Source organism: Equus caballus, chromosome 2 (genome assembly GCF_041296265.1).
Source record: "Equus caballus isolate H_3958 breed thoroughbred chromosome 2, TB-T2T, whole genome shotgun sequence".
NCBI lineage: Eukaryota > Metazoa > Chordata > Mammalia > Perissodactyla > Equidae > Equus > Equus caballus.
In genome coordinates, this window is record NC_091685.1 from 23414660 (window position 1) to 23434893 (window position 20234).

General features: G+C 48.6%; 1 protein-coding gene across 4 annotated transcripts in view; it reads left to right on the top strand.

Moving 5' to 3' along the window:
• Positions 1-20234, top strand: part of CSMD2 (CUB and Sushi multiple domains 2) — a 592855-nt gene that overhangs the window by 449640 nt on the left and 122981 nt on the right. For all 4 annotated transcript variants that reach the window (XM_023633833.2, XM_023633839.2, XM_023633859.2 and 1 more), the window contains 4 exons: positions 4169-4307; positions 8014-8201; positions 18779-18973; positions 19933-20049. In XM_023633833.2, coding sequence (XP_023489601.1) covers positions 4169-4307; positions 8014-8201; positions 18779-18973; positions 19933-20049 — 639 coding nt within the window. The remainder of the gene's footprint in view (positions 1-4168; positions 4308-8013; positions 8202-18778; positions 18974-19932; positions 20050-20234) is intronic.

The window sequence follows — 20234 nt, forward strand, 5'->3', positions numbered from 1 at the left end:
AAATAACCCTAATCTCAAGAAATACTCATTTCTCTCCTTCCCTCCTTCCTTCCTCCGTCCTCTCCTCTCTTCTTTGTTTTCTTCTTTCGAGGTTTTGGACTCACTTCCCTTCTCTGAACCAGAATTCCATCTGGTTAAGGGAATTCCGGTGAGGCCTGGGAGGGAATCAGATGCCCTCTGAGCCCCCTTGCAAATCCAGCATTCTCTAAGGCAGCAGTTCCTTAGCTTTTCTTGTGGAAAAGCAGGTCCTGAGACGAGACTGTCCCGTGGAGAAGGAGGGCTGCGCTGCGTTACGTTGGGGAGAGCAGCGACTGTGTGGTGAGCAGGGCAAAGAGATTAATTCGACTTTCATTACCCATCTTCTGCGCTCGGCTTAGAGAAAGGTTCCTGCAGCAACAAAGTGAACATCTTTGCCTTTTCCCTCCAACAGTCTGGAAATCCCAGCGACAAGCCCCTAATTTCCAGCTCCCTTGGCGGTCTGCCATGACCGGTCTGGCTGGCTTTGACATCCCCGCATTATAGGGAGGGAGCAAAGGAAGGAAATACGTGTTTGTGGAACCTCAGCCCCATCACAGGCGCTGGCCTAGACGTTGTAGCTACATTATCACAAATGAAATCACCACGTGGTAAGTTTAGAGCTCAGGGTCTGGATTCGAACTATCTGGGTTCAAGCCTGGCTTCACCACAAGCTGTGTGGCCTTAGACAGATTACTTAATCTCTCTGTGCCTCATTTTCCTCCTCCATACAATAGGGAAAATAATAGTACCTACCTCATTGGTTTGTTTTGAGGATTAAATAAGATAATACTGTAAAGCACTTAGAATCTGGTTCATAGGAAACACAGTATACATTAGAAGCCATTATCGTCGTTACTCTTTTCTTTTTTTATTTTATAGATGAGGAAATGGAGGCTCAGAGAGATGGGATAGCTTGCCCAAATTCACAGCTAGTAAGTGGCATAAGCGGAATTTGAACCCAGGACTGTGCAAACTTGAAAATCAATGACCTTTTTCACAACTCTCGCCCCTCACTACAGCCTGCCCACTCCTTGGCCATCTGGGATGGTCGGGAGCCTGTTTCCACTTCCATCTGGGCATCTGTGGTTTGTGAGCTCAAGCCTGGGCCTGCAAGGCAGAGCTCGCCTTCCGTCTCTAACTCACGGAGGGAGTGGACGGGGCACGGTCACGGGTGTGGGGGCATGTGCCCTGGTTTAGAAGTGAGACCTGGTTTCTAGTTCCAGCGTGGCTTCCCAGCCCCACTGAGTCCCCACTGCAAGGATGGGGTGACGCTGGGATGTTGCCACGGCTTCATTTGGCTTCCTACAGCTCAGTTGTCCTGCTGACTAGTGTCTGGGCCTAGAAGGGGAAAAAGGAACTTTCTTTGTGCCAATCAACCAGCCCCCAGCAGCGGGAGCCCCCCGTCATGGAGCAGCCCAGGAGTCCAGCCAGAGCCTTGAGGCACAACTGGCAGAGGGCGGTGAGGCCCGTGCCAGAGTCCTGGGTGGGAAGCAGATGCCCAAACGTCTGATGCCAGGGAGCCATCTGGAAGGGAGCTGTACCAGGGTAGAGGCCTACAACCCAAACAAACTGAGAGCACTTTGGGGGTGAGCAGAAGAATAACGGAGGTGGTTCCAGAAACACTGACACTCACCCCATCTGTGGCAAACTTAAGGGAAGAGACCCCTGAGCTGGCAAGGGAAGCTGGAGCCTGGCAGCCCTTGCCTGAAGGGAGGCATCCTTGTGACCCCTTGGGAGGACCCCTGGGAGCCGGGACTGCAGACACGGGTAGAGCCACTGTCTGTGGACTGGACAGTGTGGTCTTGCTTTGAGTTCGAGTTTTCATCCTGATCATCCAGGCCTCCAGTCTGTCCCATTCATCGAACCATCTTCTCTGGAGAGGGTTCAGCAGAGAGATGAGTGGGATACAAGGCAGACCTGACTCAAGGGAGCGTCCTCGCTCCCAGAAGCTCTTGCGGCTGGGCCTTCTGGCTCCGGCCTGCGGGGAGGGGGCCTCCGGGAAGGGGTACTCCTCTCTATGCCACTGCCGCCAGGGATTCTGCAGCAGTCCAGAAGAGTGGGGAAATGACGGCCTCCAGGACCGGACAGCTGTGGGTTTGAGTCTGAGTGACCCAGGGGAGGTTACTTGTCCTCTCTGAGCCTCAGTTTCCTCCTTTCTAAGTCAGGAAGGATAACCCATAGCTCATTAAGCTGCTATGAGACGTAAACGAGATGATGTGTCTGAGATGCTGTGCGTCTGAGATGCCTGACGTTTAACAGGTGCCCACCTGAACGGTCCTGGTGCTCAGGTTGGTGCTTGAAACATATTATCCACGGAAAACAGCACACTGCACGTGACCACTCAGAGTTTATGTTCAGCCATGTTCGGGCTTTTATGGCCCGGCCTGCAGACCTTCCATTTCTTTTTTTTTTTTTTTAAAGATTTTATTTTTTTTCCCTTTTTCTTCCCCAAGCCCCCCGGTACATAGTTATATATTCTTCATTGTAGGTCCTTCTAGTTGTGGTATGTGGGACGCTGCCTCAGCGTGGTTTGATGAGCAGTGCCATGTCCGTGCCCAGGATTCGAACCAACAAAACACTGGGCCGCCTGCAGCGGAGCGCGTGAACTTAACCACTCAGCCACGGGGCCAGCCCCAAGACCTTCCATTTCTTAAATGGCCCCCGTGGGGCATGGATCCAGCCCCTTAAGTCTCACCCTAAGTAAAAGCTGCAGCGTGAGGGAACAAAGCTCAGCCCTGCAAAAGGCGAGCAACTGCAGTCTTGGACATGCCCTTGGCTCCGCCTCCGGGTCCCGTCTCAGATTTTCTAGCATCTCCTTGAACAACTCTCTGTGCCCCATTTGCCTACTCCACTGCCAACTGCCAACAGTGCCCTGTAGTTTTCAGACCAGGCCACATTTGTAGTCTCAGCCGTCTTTTCCTGTAATGACCCCATGCACTTCCCAGGCTCGGCTGCGTCACAGCCTCCTGCTCTAGAGCAATAACCCAGCCGTGGAGGAGGAGAGCTCATTCAGGGTCTGGGAAGTGCCCGGGAGGGCTCCGGGGGAGCAGCTCGCTGTATCAGCAGCCACCTTCCACCTCCCTGCCTTCTGGAAAGGCCTGTCATCTTGGAGGGGGCCACCGTGCCCTAATTGGGGATTTGTAATATCTCCATACAATTGAGGCATACACGCTCTCCTGGATAAGGCCTCCTGGAAAACTGGAAGGGATCGGCAGCCCCAAGCAGATGCCAAGTCAGCTGGCTGTGGAGGAGGCCAGCCACGCTTGGCAGGTGAATGTGGTTACGTTTTCCACTTCTCCTGGTATCGAGTGTGCTGGAACTCGTGGTAAACACCTACAGAGCTCGCCTGGAAACAGGATGTAAGGCAGTGGAAGGAGAGCATGCATTTCATATGTCTGAAAGATGAGTGATGGCTCTGTATATTGACTACTTGCTGTATGCTAAATGCTTTAACAGACATCTCCAAAATCTTTCTAGTCCCCCATGAAGGAGATATTATCTCTTTTTGCAATAGAGAAAGGACACTGAGGTCCAGAGAGGTTAGGTAAATTCCATAAGGTCACACAGCCAGGAAGTGGCAGAGCCAGGTATTTTGTTTTTGTTTTTTAATAATTGATTGAGGTGAAGTGCACATAACATAAAAGGAACCATTTAAAAACAAATGATTCGGGCCGGCCAGGTGGTGCAGCAGTTAAGTGCATACGTTCCCTGGTTCCAGTCCCAGGTGCGGGCATGGCACTGCTTGGCATGCCGTGCTGTGGTAGGTGTCCCACATATAAAGTAGAGGAAGATGGGCACGGATGTTAGCTCGGGGCCAATCTTCCTCAGCAAAAAGAGGAGGATTGGCAGCAGATGTTAGCTCAGGGCTAATCTTCCTCAAAACAAACAAACAAAAATAATAAAAACAAACAATCCAGGGGCACTTAGTGCATTCACAACGTTGTACAACCACCTCCTCTATCTAGTTCCAGAACATTTCCATCACTTTGAGGTAAACCCTCACACCCATTACGCTCCAACCTCCCCTTGGCCCGTAGAGCCAAGTTTTAACTGAGGTCTCTCAGACTCAGTCCCTCCTCTGCTGCACTGACCGGGACCCATGTGACCAGGTGAAGGGGACAGTCTCAACCCCGTGTTCCTCTCTCCTCAGCTCCCTGCGGGGGAGACCTGACGGGACCATCAGGAGTCATCCTGTCACCAAACTACCCAGAACCCTACCCGCCAGGCAAGGAGTGCGACTGGAAAGTGACAGTGTCGCCAGACTACGTCATCGCCCTGGTATTTAACATGTATGTACCTTTCCCCCGGGTGGGAGACAGAGGGCTCAGAGCAGCTAGGGCTTTCACACCCGGGTCTCTTGGTGAGTATACACAGGTCTGCTGTGAGCGGAGTTCCCCATTTCGTGGCAGGGGAAAGAGTCCCAGAAAGGAGAGAAACTAGCATTTATTGAGTGTCCCCTATGTGCTCGGCTCACTGGCTTCACACATCTGACCTTCTTTAATCCTTATAATGATGTATGAAGGAGCTATTAGTATTTCCTTTTTTTTTTTTTTTTTTTTACCTCTGAAGATGTTGAGATTCAGCAAGGAGGACCCTGCTGCATCCTTTTCCGCTGCCCTCCTGTCTTTTCCTCCTCTGCACTCACCTGGCTCCTTCCGTCACGCTCCCCAGCACACAAGGAGGCTCAGGGTTCTTGCAGGTGCGCCCCACCCAGCTCCTGCGCTGTCTCCTTTATTCCTCTTAGAAGCAAGCTCCTCCTTACCTCCTGTTCACTCTCAAACCGCCGAAATCCGGTTTCTGCCTCCACGGTTCCACCGGCAACTCTTCTGATGAAAGACACCAACGAACTCCTGGTTGGGAAACAAAATGGAACTTTCCGTGTTTTATCCTCCCACACCTCTTGATCGCGCCCTCCATCCTTACCCTGCTTTTCCCCTTGGCTTTTTGAAGTTACTCCCTTTTGGTGCTCTAGCTTCTTCTGTGATTTCACGACTTCCTTTCCATGCTCCTCATCCTCTGCCAGGTTCTACGATGGGCTCCTTCTCTTCTTGCCCACACCTCCTTCCTGGACAAGCTCATCCACTCCAAAGACTTCACTCTCCTCTTGTAAACTAAGGACTCCCCTCTCACCCATCCAGAGTTTCTTCTGAGTTACAGGCTCCCATATCTAACTGTTGGAGGTCTCTGTCTGGTGCCTGTAGGCACTCAAATGCAACGCATACAAAACGAAGCATATTACTTCTCCTCCTGGATGACCTCTGTTCTGAATATTGCAGGGTGGCACCGTCATCCACCTTCACTGCTTCTTCCATTAGCCACCAAGGTGTGGAGCCTCTGCTGCCATAACACTCCTCGTATTTTCCCTCCTTCTTCATCCTCCCAGCTACTGTCTTTCTGGAAGCCCTCATTATTTCCCATTTAAATTACTGCGATACTCTCCTAACTAGTTCCACTGCCCATCTTACCTTCCATGCCGATCTCTTCCTTAGCTAGCTGTCAGACTGATCTTGTCACGCAAAATGCTAAACTAACCACCTCATTTTCCATTTTAATATGCAATCATATACTCCTCGGCAATAAAAAGGAATAAACTACTGACACATGCAGCCACGTGGATGAATCTCAACAATATCATGCTGAGCGAAAGAAGACAGACATAAAAAAGTACATAATGTGTGATTCCGCTTACATGAAATTTTAGGATCAGCAAAACTAATCTGTGGTGATAAAATTCAGTTCAGGGGTAGCTTCTGGGGGTGGGGAAGATTGATTGCGAAGGGGCACCTTGGAACTTTTAGGGATGGTATTAATGTTCTGGATCTTGATATGCATGTGTCAAAACTGACAGAGGGGTACACTTCAGAGCTGATCGTTTCATGGAGTATAAATTAGACCTCGATTTAGAAACAAAGAAACAAACAGGTAGATCCCTTATTTTGAAATCCTTTAATGACTCCCAAAGGTCCAAACTTTTGAGTTTCATTCCAAGCGATCTGGCCCCTGCCTACCTCTCCAGTCAACCCCCAGCCCAGTCCTAATGCCACCCCATCCTAACCCCTGAGCTCCAGCCAGACTGAACTATTCACAGCTTCTTAGGCTATTTCATGCCCTTGCGACTTTGTGCTGCTCCCTTCACAGCAACTTCCTTTCCCTGCTTGTCCGACCGCTGAGGGTCTTTTCATCTCCCAAGACTTCGCTCCAGCCTGGCCTCCTTGAAAGCTTCGTTTCCTCCTCCTGGAGGAACTTGATGTTGTGCTCCCATATGCCTGTACAGACGGTAGACTTTGCCTTGTTGTCTTCACATCTGTCACTTCCTTCAGCCCCAACACCGTCTTGAAGAAGGGGTGGTGTCTGACATATCCCCGCATCCTGGGCACAGTCCCCAGCATATTGAGGTGCTTGGATAAAGTCTGATGATGGAAGGAAGGCAGGGCCAGGCGGAAGGCAGTTAGGCATGACGGAGCCATAATGTGTGACCAAGACGGACTCACTCCAAAACCCTTCTTTGCTGACTTTTGAAAGACCAGATGGGTGAGAGCTGAATGATGGGGGCAAGAAGACCATAGCACCCGGCAGTGGTGGGGTGACCTGGCAGCTGACACCAGTGTGAGAGGGTGCCGTGGGGGTGGGAGGCCAGCGCATATCTGGTTCTTTTCCCCGTGCCTCCTAGACGCCCTTCTTCTCTGTCTGCCCGCCCTACCCCTTCATCCTAGGCACGTCATGGCCCCCTCCCTCTTCCTTATGTCTTAGCTAAGGGTAGTACCACCATTTCATTCTCAGTTCCACCAAATGGGTGTCTGAGTCTCCCAGGCCGTGACTGGGTTACGAGCGAGTTTGCATCAGAAATCTCTTCTTTGTAAGCTCATTTACTTTTATTCTGTTGTTTTTATCTCTGCACACTTGATTGGTATCGACTGCCTTTGTTGGATATATACCTAAGAGTGGAATGGCTGCATCATAGGCCAGCATATGTTCAGATCTAGTAGATATTGCAAAACAGTTTTCCCAAATGGTTGAACCAATTTACACTTCCCAGCAGGTTATGAGAGCCCCAGGGGCTCCAGTTCTTGCCAATCCTTGGAATTTTCCATCCTTTTCACCCTAGGCATTCCAGCAAAATAAATTACATTCGACAACTCGAATATTCAATTTGCTAAATTCGTACAGTTTTTAAAGTGGATTTTTTCCAACACCAGGGTCAGAATAACTAAGAAAAAGGCATACCTGTGGGTGCCCGGAGTGGGTGGGAGCAGATCTTGAGGAGAGCTGAGGAGATAGAGGAATGAAGGCAGGGTCCTCCGTGGGAACAGGCCCCTTCCTGCCTGGGAATGGCTGCCTGGGTGGTTCTTTCCCTCTTGGGAAAGGAGGTGAAGAATAACACTGTGTCAAGAACCTTAGAGGCAGGTAAGAGACCTGGGTTCTGGACCTGCTCTGGCTGACTACGCAGAGTGTGAAGTTGGTAACTCGTTTTCCCTTTTATGCACAGTATAGTGAATATAGACAACAATATTGTATTATGATCATCAAACTTGCTAAGAGACTAGATCTGAATTATTCCAACCACTAAAAAGAAATGATAATTACGTGACGTGATAGAGATGCTAATTATTGCTACAATGGCAATCATACTACAATACATAAATGTCTCCGATCAACATGTTGTTCACCTTAAATTTACACTATGTTATAGGTCAGTATATTTCAATGAAAAAAAAAATTTTTTTAAAGGAAGGTGTTAGTTTTCAGCTCCAGTTTTCTGGACGCTGACTCTGGAATCTGCTCCTCAGCCACTGAGCCTTCCTTATCCATCTTTTCGCCGCACTGGGAGGCGCTGGGGCTTCATCCTCTCCCTCCCCCCAGCAAGTCGCAGGGGTTGGTACCAGTGGGATGGAGGGCTCACTGCCTGGGAGGCCCCGTCCTTTGGTGGAGCCTAAGGCCCAGGACGAGCCTTTATTTGACCTTAGCGGGGTGGGGGCGGGATGTTTTTGTTCCTAGCTTTAACTTGGAGCCTGGCTATGACTTCCTCCATATCTACGACGGACCGGACTCTCTCAGCCCCCTCATAGGAAGCTTCTATGGCTCCCAGCTCCCAGGCCGCATTGAGAGCAGCAGCAACAGCCTCTTCCTCGCCTTCCGCAGCGACGCCTCCGTGAGCAATGCTGGCTTCGTCATCGACTACACAGGTAAGGCACAGACAAGCGCCCTGGTGGCAGAGATCGCTGAGGGTGGGGCCAGCCAGACCCGGCAGAGGGGAAGCCCGAATGCAGCGTAGAGTAGTGAGAGAGCATTGGCCGGGACCATAGGGAGCCGGTGCCAGTCCTAGCACCGCTGCCACCTGCAGAGCACTTGCCTTCCTCTGGCCTTCTAGGCGGCTTTGTCTCTCACTCCCAGGTGTCCCAGGTGTGGGAGAAAAGGAGACCAGCATTCTTCTTGCACCTCACTTGTATTCCAAATCGTTGCTCTTCTTTTCTCCTTTTTCTATGAGGATCATTCCTAGCTCTTCTTCAGTCTCATAACCTCAGCCCACACCTATCAACTAATATCTTCCCAGTCACCCCCTTAGGGTTCTGATCTGAGACTCAATCTTCCTCTCTACCCCAAAGCCCTCCACCATCCTGGATAAATTCAGTGCCCGTGTGGACAGCCCATCCAACTCCTGGGGTCACAGTGCCTAGACCTCTGCCCCAAGGACACTCCTTGGCCATACTCTGGCACCTTGTCATAGGCTGGACACTTTCTGATACTTCCTGATCACGTTGTCTCACCCCTCCAGCTGTGCCATCTTTTATTCTCATTGCACTTTTGGATTAATTAAGGCAAGCTGCATAGTGTAGGGGTCCAGAGCAGGGGTCAGCAAGTTTTTTCTTAAAGGACCAGATAGTAAATAATTTAGGCTTGTGGGCCATACGGTCTCTTTCGCAACTACTCAGTGCTGCTGGTATAGCACTCAAGCAGCTGAAGACAAAACAGAAAGGAATGGGCTTGGCTGTGCCCAATTAAAGTCTACTTACAAAAACAGGCCACATCCCTGCCTGGGCAAGAGCACAGACTGTGGGATGAACTGGGTTCAGGGCTCATCTTTCCTATTTAACAATTGCGTGGCCTTGGGCACGTTATTTAATCTCTCGAAACCTCCCTTTCTTCATCTGTAAGATGAGGGTGGGGTAATAACTGCCTCACAGAAATGATGTAGAGATCAGTGAATCCACGCATCAAAGTCCTCGGCCCGGTGCCCGGCACAGCTCGAGCATTCTGTAACGTTCGGTGGTACTGAGATCAGTGCCGGGCTCTCCAGCGTTCTACTTTCTCCTACTCTATTCATCTCTTTTTGACCTTTTCTTCTTCTCTAATTATCCCAGGCCCCATTATCCACATCCTAGCTCCATTTCTTGCTTAATTTGTGAATTTGGCAAGTTATTATCTCTTGAAACCCATTTCTCCATCTATAAAATGATGGTCATAATAATTATGTTGCAGAAGGTTAAAGTTAAGAGATACTTTATACATACATATTATATGTGTGAGTATAATGCCCCGTGTGTACTCACCACTTTACAATACTCTAGAGATGACTGGTTTTGTTATTGTTACTGTAACCCAAGTTCACCCAGGCCTCATCAGCCTGTGGGTACAAATGAGGTCACATTACCAGTTAAAATTAAAAAGTTTCTGGCTCATGTCCCCCACTTGCAGAATGTAGGAGCTCAGCAACCTTTTCAAATGTCCCTTAATTAAATGTTTCTGGGATCTCTTGGGAATATCTCGCATGAGCTCACAAACAATACTGATTATAACAATAGCTAACTTCATGTCCACCAACTGCTGGCGCTGTCCTCAGCACTTGGAACACATCAACTCGTCGAAGTCCTCGTAACTATTGATTGTCTGCTCTTTGTCAGATACCGTTCTAGAAGATACTTTGGTGCACAAATTAGAGAATGTATAAATAGAATAGTTTTATTTGTAGTCTTCTTTCTCATGGGGCTGGCCTGGGAAATGCATATTCTGCCATCCTCTCTTCCTCCATGCACCTGCTATTCGATAAACCTCCTGCACCCAAACCCTTCTCCACATGCCGATATCAGAACTAACACAGTCACATATCGTGGAATTCTAACTGGAGGCATGATCAGCCTGGGACCCCCATCGCTCCGCCACCATCGTCCCCACTGCCATATCATCATCATCCTGCCTTTTATTATTCATCTCTCTAATCACACCCTCACTGGTATTCCTGCCCCTGGTCCTTCTATTGCATAAACCTTGCAAAACTGCATCTTTGTTTCAGCCATACCCAAGTGGCCGAGCGTGGCCAGAAAAAGTCACACATACATGGCACATGGAGCCACCACAAGTGATACCCTTTAACCCCAGCCAAGTCTTAGCAACCCTGCAGAGCTGCCTCTGACTTCTCCCACATGGAGTCCTCTACTTGCCGGAGATTCCAAAATTTCACCCCAAATGTCACCACTTTCAGATTTCTTACAAGATGACTTTATTTCATCGTCCTTGGATATAAGAAGCTCCTGAGTAGAAACTCCCTCAGCTTCTTCCCCGGTCACCTGGAACATCCAACCTGGCTGTGGCCGCCTCTCCCCGGGTCTTCTCCACTGAATTCATGTGCTGGAGCCCACTTCCAAGTCCTCTTTCCCAAAGAAGCCCTTTCCATTTTCAGCTGTTGGCCCAAGACCTTATGGAGAGGAATTCTCAGATCCAAAACATAGCCCAGGGAATGAGGTCCTTCCAGCTGCCACCCGAGCCAGCCCAGCAGCTGGAGGAAGGCCAATTACTTGGAAAAGAGGAGAGGGGAGAGCGGAGGCACAGCCCACCCATGCACCCTCCACCTCCTTCTTAGCATCTGTGGTACAAGTACCAAGATAAATGTGTCTGTCTGGAGTGAGAGGTGCCTGGCGAGACCTGGAGCTGCCTTCCTTCCTTCTCAGATTGCACACCCCATGATGTTAGTCACCCCCCATGCTAAGTGCCCAACCTCTGGTCAGAGAGCCCATTTGATGGGACCCCCCACCTTACCTGTGGTCTCCTTCTCCGTCTCCCAGGATCCCTGGATTCCTAGGATGAGTCTCCTCTGCTGCCAGATCCCACGGCCTTGACAATATTCCCTCAAGTTCAATATCTTTATAGGGGTGGCCTCCATCACTTGTTAATGTATGGCCTTAAACAAGTTTCTTAACTTCCCTGAGCATCGCTTCCTCATCTGTCAAAGAGAGACAGTGGTACCAGGTGAAGCAGTTGTTGTGAGGGTTGTTAAATAGACACAGCACCTGACAGAGGACCCAGTGCCAGTAGGTAGTTGCTTTGATCTGCCCTCTTCCGTCCCTTGGCCTTTTTTCCTGTGTCGTGGATATTTCATTTGTTCTGCTCTTGTTTGGGAGGGAGAAGGTCTTGAACCCCTCTTCTTGGGGCTCCCCCATTAGAATGTTGGTACAGTTTCTTTTTTGTTTACTGAAGATATAGAGTGTGAATATGATGTTATGTACACATGTATGTAAGAGTGTGGAATATATAACATGAATACAGTCCTGAGTCGCTTAACAGGGATGTTCTGAGAGATGCATCATTAGGTGATTTTGTCGTTGGGCAAACATCACAGAGTGCACTTACACAAACCTAGATGGTATAGCCTACCACACACCTCGGCTATCTGGTACTAATCTTACAGGACCACCATCGTATATGCAGTCCATCATTGACTGAAATGTCATTACATGGTGCATAACTGTATTTGTGATGTGTGTCATGCGTGTCCTATATATTTCTTCATTCTATGGCAAAGAATTTAAATACTCTACACTCTTCAAATCCAGAGAACATCGCAGAATGAGATATAGCCCACTGAGGACTTGCACATTGCGGCAGGTCTGGATCCTTAGGAAGAGAAGAATTGGCCTCGTCTATCTAGAAGCCATCTTCTGTCCAAAGGCAGAATCCTGTCTTTTAGAGAGATCCAGGGTCCTGCTAGTGCTGAGGACCTGGGACCTGTGGCTTCCATGCTTTGGGAGGTGAGCGGAGGCATGTGGAGAAATGTTGCCATGTGGCTGAGCCCAGCGAAAACCACTCTCTGGGGTCAGCCCCTTTTCTGACATAAGGCAGATGGACCAGGAGCCTTTCCCCACATTCTGCCAACTTCCCAAGTGGGAACCAGAAATAGTTTGGCTGCATCTTAGTCAGGGATCACTTAGTTTCAAATTGAGAAACCCACTCAGACCAACTTAAGCAAAAAAGTGGGTAATTTATTATAAAAATGTGAAAAACAGAAGCTCACTCAAACCAACTTGAGACAAAAAAGAGACTTCATTATAAGAAAGCAACTGGGGTTGGCCTGATGGTGTAGTGGTTAAGTTGGCACACTCCGGTTCGGTGGCCCAGGGTTCATGGTTTCGGATCGGAGGTGTGGACCTATGCACTGCTCATCATGCCACGCTGTGGCAGTGTCCCACATGCAAAATAGAGGAAGACTAGCACTGGTGTTATCTCAGCAACAATCTTCCTCAAGCAAAAAGAGGAAGATTGGCACAGATGTTAGCTCAGGGACAATCTTTCTCAACAACAACAACAAAAAGAAAACAACTAACAGCCGAATTAATTTAAGCTAAGAAGGGTTCTACATTTTAACAGTACAGATAACAAAACTCACTCTAACTTAACAGCAAAAGGGAATATATTTTTAGACTACAAAAGCCCAAGGGCAAGAAGCATAAACTCCTAAAGGATTGAAATCAGGATGGGAGAGGTAGAGGTTGAGGTTACCTCCTCCATCTCCAGGACCACTCAGTCTCCTCCCCACCTGTTTCTAAGTAATTGCTACATTCTCCTCTCACTACAGATCAATTTTCATTGCTTCTCCATTCTCCTAGGACAAGTATGGCTGCCTCACTCTTCGCTTTGAATCGCTTCCCAGTTTGTGTCCCAATTCTAAATCCCAAAGGACCATCCGATTGACCAGGCTTAACTCAAGGGTCCACTGAGCAGTGTCATGGGATTAGGCTTTTTCATAAGAAGCAAGGGCAGATGAGGCATTTTTATTAATTTGTTCACTCAGTAATATTTACTGAGCACCCACTATGTACCAGACACTAATGTAGGGGCTGGCAACAGAGCAGGGGACAAAACAAAGTCCCAGCCTCCATGGAGCTCACGTCCTAGACTGATGGACAAGTCTGCTACCAGTGAGAGGTTGGAGGGCCGCCTAATTATAAGGCAGAGATGAATGGGTTTGTAGGTGCCTCTGTTCACTTGCTCCCGGAAGGTGGCTGTGGTATCTTGGCCATCTCTGGGCAGGCCTCCTCAGAGACGATTCTGAGTGCAGTCACGTCAATTATGGATTTCCGTTAGACCGTGTTCTGAGGCACTTCTCTTCTGAATTCAGCCTTCTGGGTAGCTTTACTCTTTGCTAAAGGGATACACAGGGAATGAGGAGGATCCTGTCTTTGGGATACAGTTATTAAAAATGAGGGGCCGGCCCGGTGGCACAGCGGTTAAATGCGCACATTCTGCTTCTCGGCTGCCCAGGGTTCACTGGTTCGGATCCTGGGTGCGGACATGGCACCGCTTGGCAAAAAGCCGTGCTGTGGTAGGCATCCCACGTATAAAGTAGAGGAAGATGGGCATGGATGTTAACTCAGGGCCAGTCTTCCTCAGCAAAAAAAAGGAGGATTAGCAGTAGTTAGCTCAGGGCTGATCTTCCTCAAAAAAAAAAAAAAAAAAAATGAGTCCCAGGGAGGTTTATCGTCTTTTTACAGGCCAGAGAAATCAACAGAATGGGGGAGGGGAGACCTTGATTCTCATCTTCCAGCAGGTGTGGTGGCCTCCTTCTGGGCTGGGACATCTGTGTAGAGTGTAGAGACCATTCATTCATTCAATAAGTGTTTATTGAACTCCTACTTCATGCCACGCCCTGTACTGGAGGTGGAGGACACAGCAGTGAGCAAAATAGTCATGGTCCTGACCCTAAGGTAACGTACAGTTGAGTGAGGGAGACCGACAATAAATAAGTAGACAAACGAGAAGGAAGAAGTTAGGAAAGAACAAGCTACCGTGAGAAGGAGAAATGAGAGGCCCACTGAAGAGTGGGAGCTGGTGAAAGTGAAGGCCTCGCAGGGCAGGTGACATTTAAACAGAGAGCTAAAGTTTGAGAAGAAGCCTGCTGTGTGAGAGCAGAGGTGGGGCAGGATTTCAGACAGAAGGAAGAGCAGTTTGCAACATGTGTTAGAGAGTCTAAAATAACTCAGGAGTGGCCAAGGTGAATCAACTGCTCCCAGAAGGTACTAAAAAGTACCTATTTTCTCTTTCAAGCCCTTGGAAGTGACACTGTGGACCAAGGAGTTACGACCAGATTTCCACACCTGCTCCCACCATCACCGCTACCACCACCCGCCGCTGCCATGGGTCTTCTTCTTTAAGTTCAAAATAGAAACGTCTTCATTTTTTGCCAATTTTAAAAGTAACACGTGTTTACTGGAAAAATTCAAACAATACAGCAGCATATAAGACGTACTCTAAAAACTTAACGTCCCCCCATATACCATCCCCTGAAGTACCATTATTAATGGTCTATTATCTCACTCCAGATGTTTTATATAAATATAAATTAATGTAAATTATGTACCAGGGGTTGACAAACTTCTGCAAAGGACCAGATAGTAAATATTTTAGGCTCAGCGAACCGGATGGTCTCTGTGGCATCTTCTCAACTCTGCTGTTGTCATGGTAAAACAGCCGTAGACAATATGTAAACAAATGGGTGTGGCTATGTTCCAATAAAACTTTATTTACAAAAACAGGAGCCAGCCTGTGGACTGTAGTTTGCCGATCTCTGTTTTATGTGGATGGGGATCACACCTATGTACTAATCCATAATATGGGTTGCAGGTTTTGGGGAGATTTTTTTGCTCTGTTTCATTTTTTGCCCAACAGATCTTAAGCATCTTTCTCAGTATTCAAAGACTTCTGCTGTTCTTTTTAAAGGATGATTTTATTTCAGCGGATGGTTCTAATCCAACCTTGTTTAACCAGTTCCTTACTGGTTGGGTGTTTGGGTTGTTGTTTTCAGTTTTTTGTTATTACACTGTTTGGAAATGGAACTGATCTATTAGGACAAAAAGAAGCTGGTTCATTTAATTATCCCATTTTGGAAGGCTTGAGTTTCTTTTATTATTATCATCATCATCATGTTTTAGTCATTTAGTTTTATCATTCACAGCTGAGCTCCAGTTTGGCTGACGGCAGACCCGATTTTGGTCTTAATTCTACCTCTTAATAGTTGAATGGTTTGGAAAACTCATTTAGTTTCTCTGATCACCGCATTCCTCATCTCTAACCTGAGGAGGAGCGTACCTGGCCCTGCCTGCTGAAGAGGCTATTGTCAGACGCAAATGAGATAACAGATGGGAAAGTGCTTTGAAAATTATAAAGCGAAATTCCTGCGTAAGGTTCTATCATCGTTATCATTATCATTATCCTTGTCATTATTATTAATGTGATAATGCTTCAAATGATGAGCTCTTGCTCTGACATTTGGGTAATGATAGAATAGGGTCTGTAGTTGGAATCACTGATGTAGTTGTTGATTTTCCAAGCCCAGAGATATTCGGCCAATCAATTTAGTACCCATTTATTAAACTTCTATTATGTGCCAACTCAGGCCAGACCCAGTGCCAAGTTCTGTGCTAGTTTCCGGGGTTATGAGAAGAATAGGTGATGAGTCCCTGTCCTCTAGGAGATCAGAACCCACTGGAAATAAATACACTTACCCAACCTACCAAGATAATGTCACACATACTATAATCAAGAAAAGAAAAGCAGATTCTGCCAGAGAGAAGGCAAAGCTCAGGAAACTTGCTCAAGAGAGGATGGCATTGAAAAGTAAAGGAGTTTGCCACACAGAGAAGGGAGGAAAGAACATTCTGACATACTGTAAAGTTCTGGGGCAGTCATCTCCATCTGGGTTCCAGTGCAGTGCGACAGTTCCCCAAAAGCACAGTTGCTTATATGAGGTAGAAGTTTATTCTCCTTCCTGTAAAAGAAATCTGGAGATTGTCATCCAGGGCTGACGAGGTGGCTCCACCTAGGCTCCTTTTGTCTTTCTGCTCTATCATGCTAGTACATGGCTCCCATTCTCAAGGTGATCTCAGGATCCAAGATGGCGACTGGAGATCCAGCCATCACATCTGAGTTTCAGACTGTAGGAAGGAGGAAGGAAGGAAAGAAGGAAGGGCCAACAAGCATTCTCCAAGCTGAATCACCTTCCCTTAAGCAGCCTTTCTAGAAGCTCCACATTTACCTATTTAAAAAATATTTATTGAGTGCCTACCATGTGCCAGGCACCGAACTACAGCAGTGAGCAAAACTGGAAAATTCCCTCCTGGAACCTACGTTCTAGTGGAAAGAGATAGAAAAAATTAAGGTAAATATATAGTACATGAGATAATATTGATCCCAGTGCAGAGAAATAAAGCAGAGTAGGGTGATGGAAGTGTTGGGGAGAGGAATATTGAAACTTTAAAGAGCTGATCAAGGATCTGTCACTAAGAAGGAGATATTGAGTTAAGTCCTGAAAGAGGTGAGAGAGGGGGCCATGTGAACAGAGGAACGTTCCTTGCACAGACGCCAAGTGGTTGGAGCAAAGTTAGCAAAGGGATGATGGGAGTTGAGGTTGTAGAGGGGAGGATTCGGGAAAGAATGTTCAGGGCCTTGTAAGCCTATAAGGATTGTGGCTTTTACTCTGAGTGACACAGGAGGTTGTCATCTGACCAGCCCAAGTTTACATCTCTTTGGCCATATCTAGCTACCCAGGTGACTGGAAAATGTAGATATCAGCTGATTCCTTGATATTCTGGATAAAATCTGGGTTCCATTATTTAAGAAAGAAGGGGGGAAATGGATGTTGGGCACCCCAGCTAGTTATGCCTCTTATGAACTATGTCAACTCGTTCCAAGTTGCTTAATTTCTCTGAAATAAAGATTTCAAATAAATATTTGACCCACTTTGAATTTATGAGAAGCACAGATGAAATATGCAACATGGTGACAGTTCCCTGTATCTCTGTGATCCACATATAGGCCACTCAATGGCCAGTTATATTCTGGAGGCTACTGGGCTCAGGGAAAGGACAAATTTGATGAGAGGGTCAAGGCAGCACATCACAGGGCACATGAGAAAACCACTGAGGGGTCCTCTGCTAGATGAGGGAGAATTTTCTGGGTCCCAGTCCCACTTGAGCTTAAATTTAGTAGTATATCCAGGACTGCTCCACGCTTAGCTATGGACAAAGACAAAGAGCAGGGCCATCATAAGGGCTCCCGTGCAAGGCTGGCTAGACTTGGCAGTATCATAGACTCTTACAGTGCCATCCCACCGGTCAATGGGGTGATTGGCAGCTGAATGACACCCTCAAGCAGCGGCTGCCTTTTGTATAGATAGCCTAAAAGGTACCCCGGTGACAAGGACAGCCCTCAGCAAAACTCCTCCTGAGCCATTCATCTCTGAACTCTGATCCCTTCTGTTCTGGCTCTTTCCTCCTTACATCTGCTTTGTGAATTTCTGAGTCCTTCTACAAGGGCTGTCAGCACCTTTCTGTGAGCCCCGGTCTCTAGACCTCACTACTGTATTCCCATAGCATAGCCTCCAGGACTCCGACGGAACCTGATACTCAATTGCATTTCCCTATACTGCCCCTCCTCAGCTGTGTCCTGACACTGCCCAGGTCTGATGACAGGCCTCTTGACCATCAGTGGTCTTAGAACAGAAGGATGAGAAAAGACAGCAGTGCATGGAAGTGAGTGTTGGCTCGCAAGAGCTGCTCAGCATTTCCAGCTGATAGTGAGAAAGGCTGTGGAGTGCTCTTCTCCAGAGATTCAGGGCCATGACTGGTACTCTCAATTGCTCAGGAAGCATCAAGTTCACTCTTATCCGGTGCAGAGGGACAGAGTGGATGCCTGATAAATACATCCATGGTATACCTGAGAGGGAAGACAGAAGCATCCAGAGTCAAATGGAAAAGTACTACTGTTTTCATAAACTAGCAAGCACCGAATACCCGATGCAAAGCCCTGGAAAACTGTGTTGGAGACCCGGACTTAGCCCAGAGGTTGAAGTGGGGTTTCCTACTTCCTTCCTAAGCCTAAGTATTGGTGCCCATGCACTCAGAACACCTGCAAGGCATAGATATGACAGCCTGCAAAGCTTCCCCTACCCAACCGGTAGCACAGTTGTAGGCAAAAGAAAGAGAAGAAGAGAAAGCAGTCTCCAAAAGTGGGTGCTGCTTCCCACACAGAGGCAGAAAGCCAAGGAGGCCTGCCGTGCTGAGTGTGGGCAGTCAAAGATGAGCGAAGGGGTGGACTGTGCCCCAGCACTGACCTGTGCCACAGTGACCCTGTCCACAACTCAGATCTGCTCCAGGGACCGCCAGCTCCCACCAGTCAGAGCAGCTCGTGCCTCCCCCAGGAGAGTGAGTTAAGGGATAAGAGAGGATCTCAGAGCTTCAGCTGCGACTCCCTCCTTTGTGAGTCAAGGCAGGAATGTGGGGAGAGGAGGGAGAAATTTCACTCTCCAAAATGCCTTCCAGCCCTAGATTTCTAACCAAATTTAGAGAAGTTTCCAGACCTGAAGGGAATAGGACCAGCAATCCCAAATCCCATGTGCTCTGTGGCTAATTAGAGTCAGGGCTTCCTCATGGAATTAAGCCACTAATGAGCACTCTGTTTATGTATGTGTGTGTCTGTTTATTTTTCCTTTTTCCAGAAAACCCCCGGGAGTCATGTTTCGATCCTGGTTCCATCAAGAATGGCACGAGAGTGGGGTCCGACCTGAAGCTGGGCTCCTCCATCACCTACTACTGCCATGGGGGCTATGAGGTTGAGGGCTCCTCGACCCTGAGCTGCATCCTGGGGCCCGACGGGAAGCCCGTGTGGAACAATCCCCGGCCCGTGTGCACAGGTGGTGGAGCTCAGGGGTGGGGAGGTAGTCGGAGGGAGTGAGGGCGTGTCCAAGTCAGAAGGGGCTGTCAGCGAGGGAAAGGGGGAGGCGGGACATGGTCCTCAAAGGGGGGCCCCTTGAGTTCACTCAGTCCCTGTCAGTGTGTCATCTCTCTCAGATCACACAGTATCCCCACCCCCACTCAGATAGATGTCCTCAAAGGTGGCCCCAGACATGCCAGCAGCTCACACCAGGGACAAAGGTGTTTAAAGGTGACCCTAGGCTTGCTCCTGGGCCTAGGGAAAGTCATCGAGGGGTCACATGTAAAACTAAGGCCAGTGAGCTGGACTCCAGGGGCTTCTGGGTTAGCTGTGGGGTTCTGACGAGAGGGATAGGATGGAGTGTTGGAACTTCAAGAGCATGGCGGCCACCTAAGTTGGAAAGCAAGGAGGCCCCTTCGCCCAGGTGAGAGAAGCTGGCTCTGAGGTCCACCCCTTGTGGACCTCATGAATGGGAACAGAAGATGGCTGGGTTGCATGGGCTGGCCGCTCCCAGCGGGGCCACTCTGGGGAAGCTTCAGCTCCCTTCTCATACAGGACACTAACTGTGTGGATGCAGACATCAACCCATAGGGCAGCAGATCATTTCTAGGTCCCACCTTACTGTAAGCAGAAGAGGTTCCCAAAGTGCTCCCCAAGGCTGTCCCTCCCAGAATCAATGCCAGTGTTAATGGTTAGAGGATAAGGACTAACAGGTGCCCAGCATCAGGGTCCTCAGGCCACATGCCAGGCCAGGGATGGATGGCCTTGGGAAGGGCAGGTCATTGTCCTCAGAACTCCCATCCTCCACATTAGTGGCTGCACATCCGGGGCAGCCCCATCAGGGCCGGAAGCTCAGACTGGGAGTGAGCAGAATGGAAGATGGAGAGCTGATGAGGGGCCCACAGGGTCACCTGGCCCTCTATCCCATTTGTCTTTCAGCCCCCTGTGGGGGACAGTATGTGAGTTCCGATGGAGTGGTCTTGTCCCCCAACTACCCACAGAACTACACCAGTGGACAGATCTGCCTGTATTTTGTCACCGTGCCCAAGGACTATGGTATGGGTTTTTTTGTATGTTTGTCTACATGTTTTCTGACTCCTTCCCACTCCTCCGGCTCTTCCCAATTATATCCCAGTTCCACTCCCAATTGTATCCACTCCCATTGTGGAAACGGGCAGAACAGTCTCCATACAGGACAACTGAGTGTGGAGGCCACGCAGTGGGCTGTAGAATACACTCCT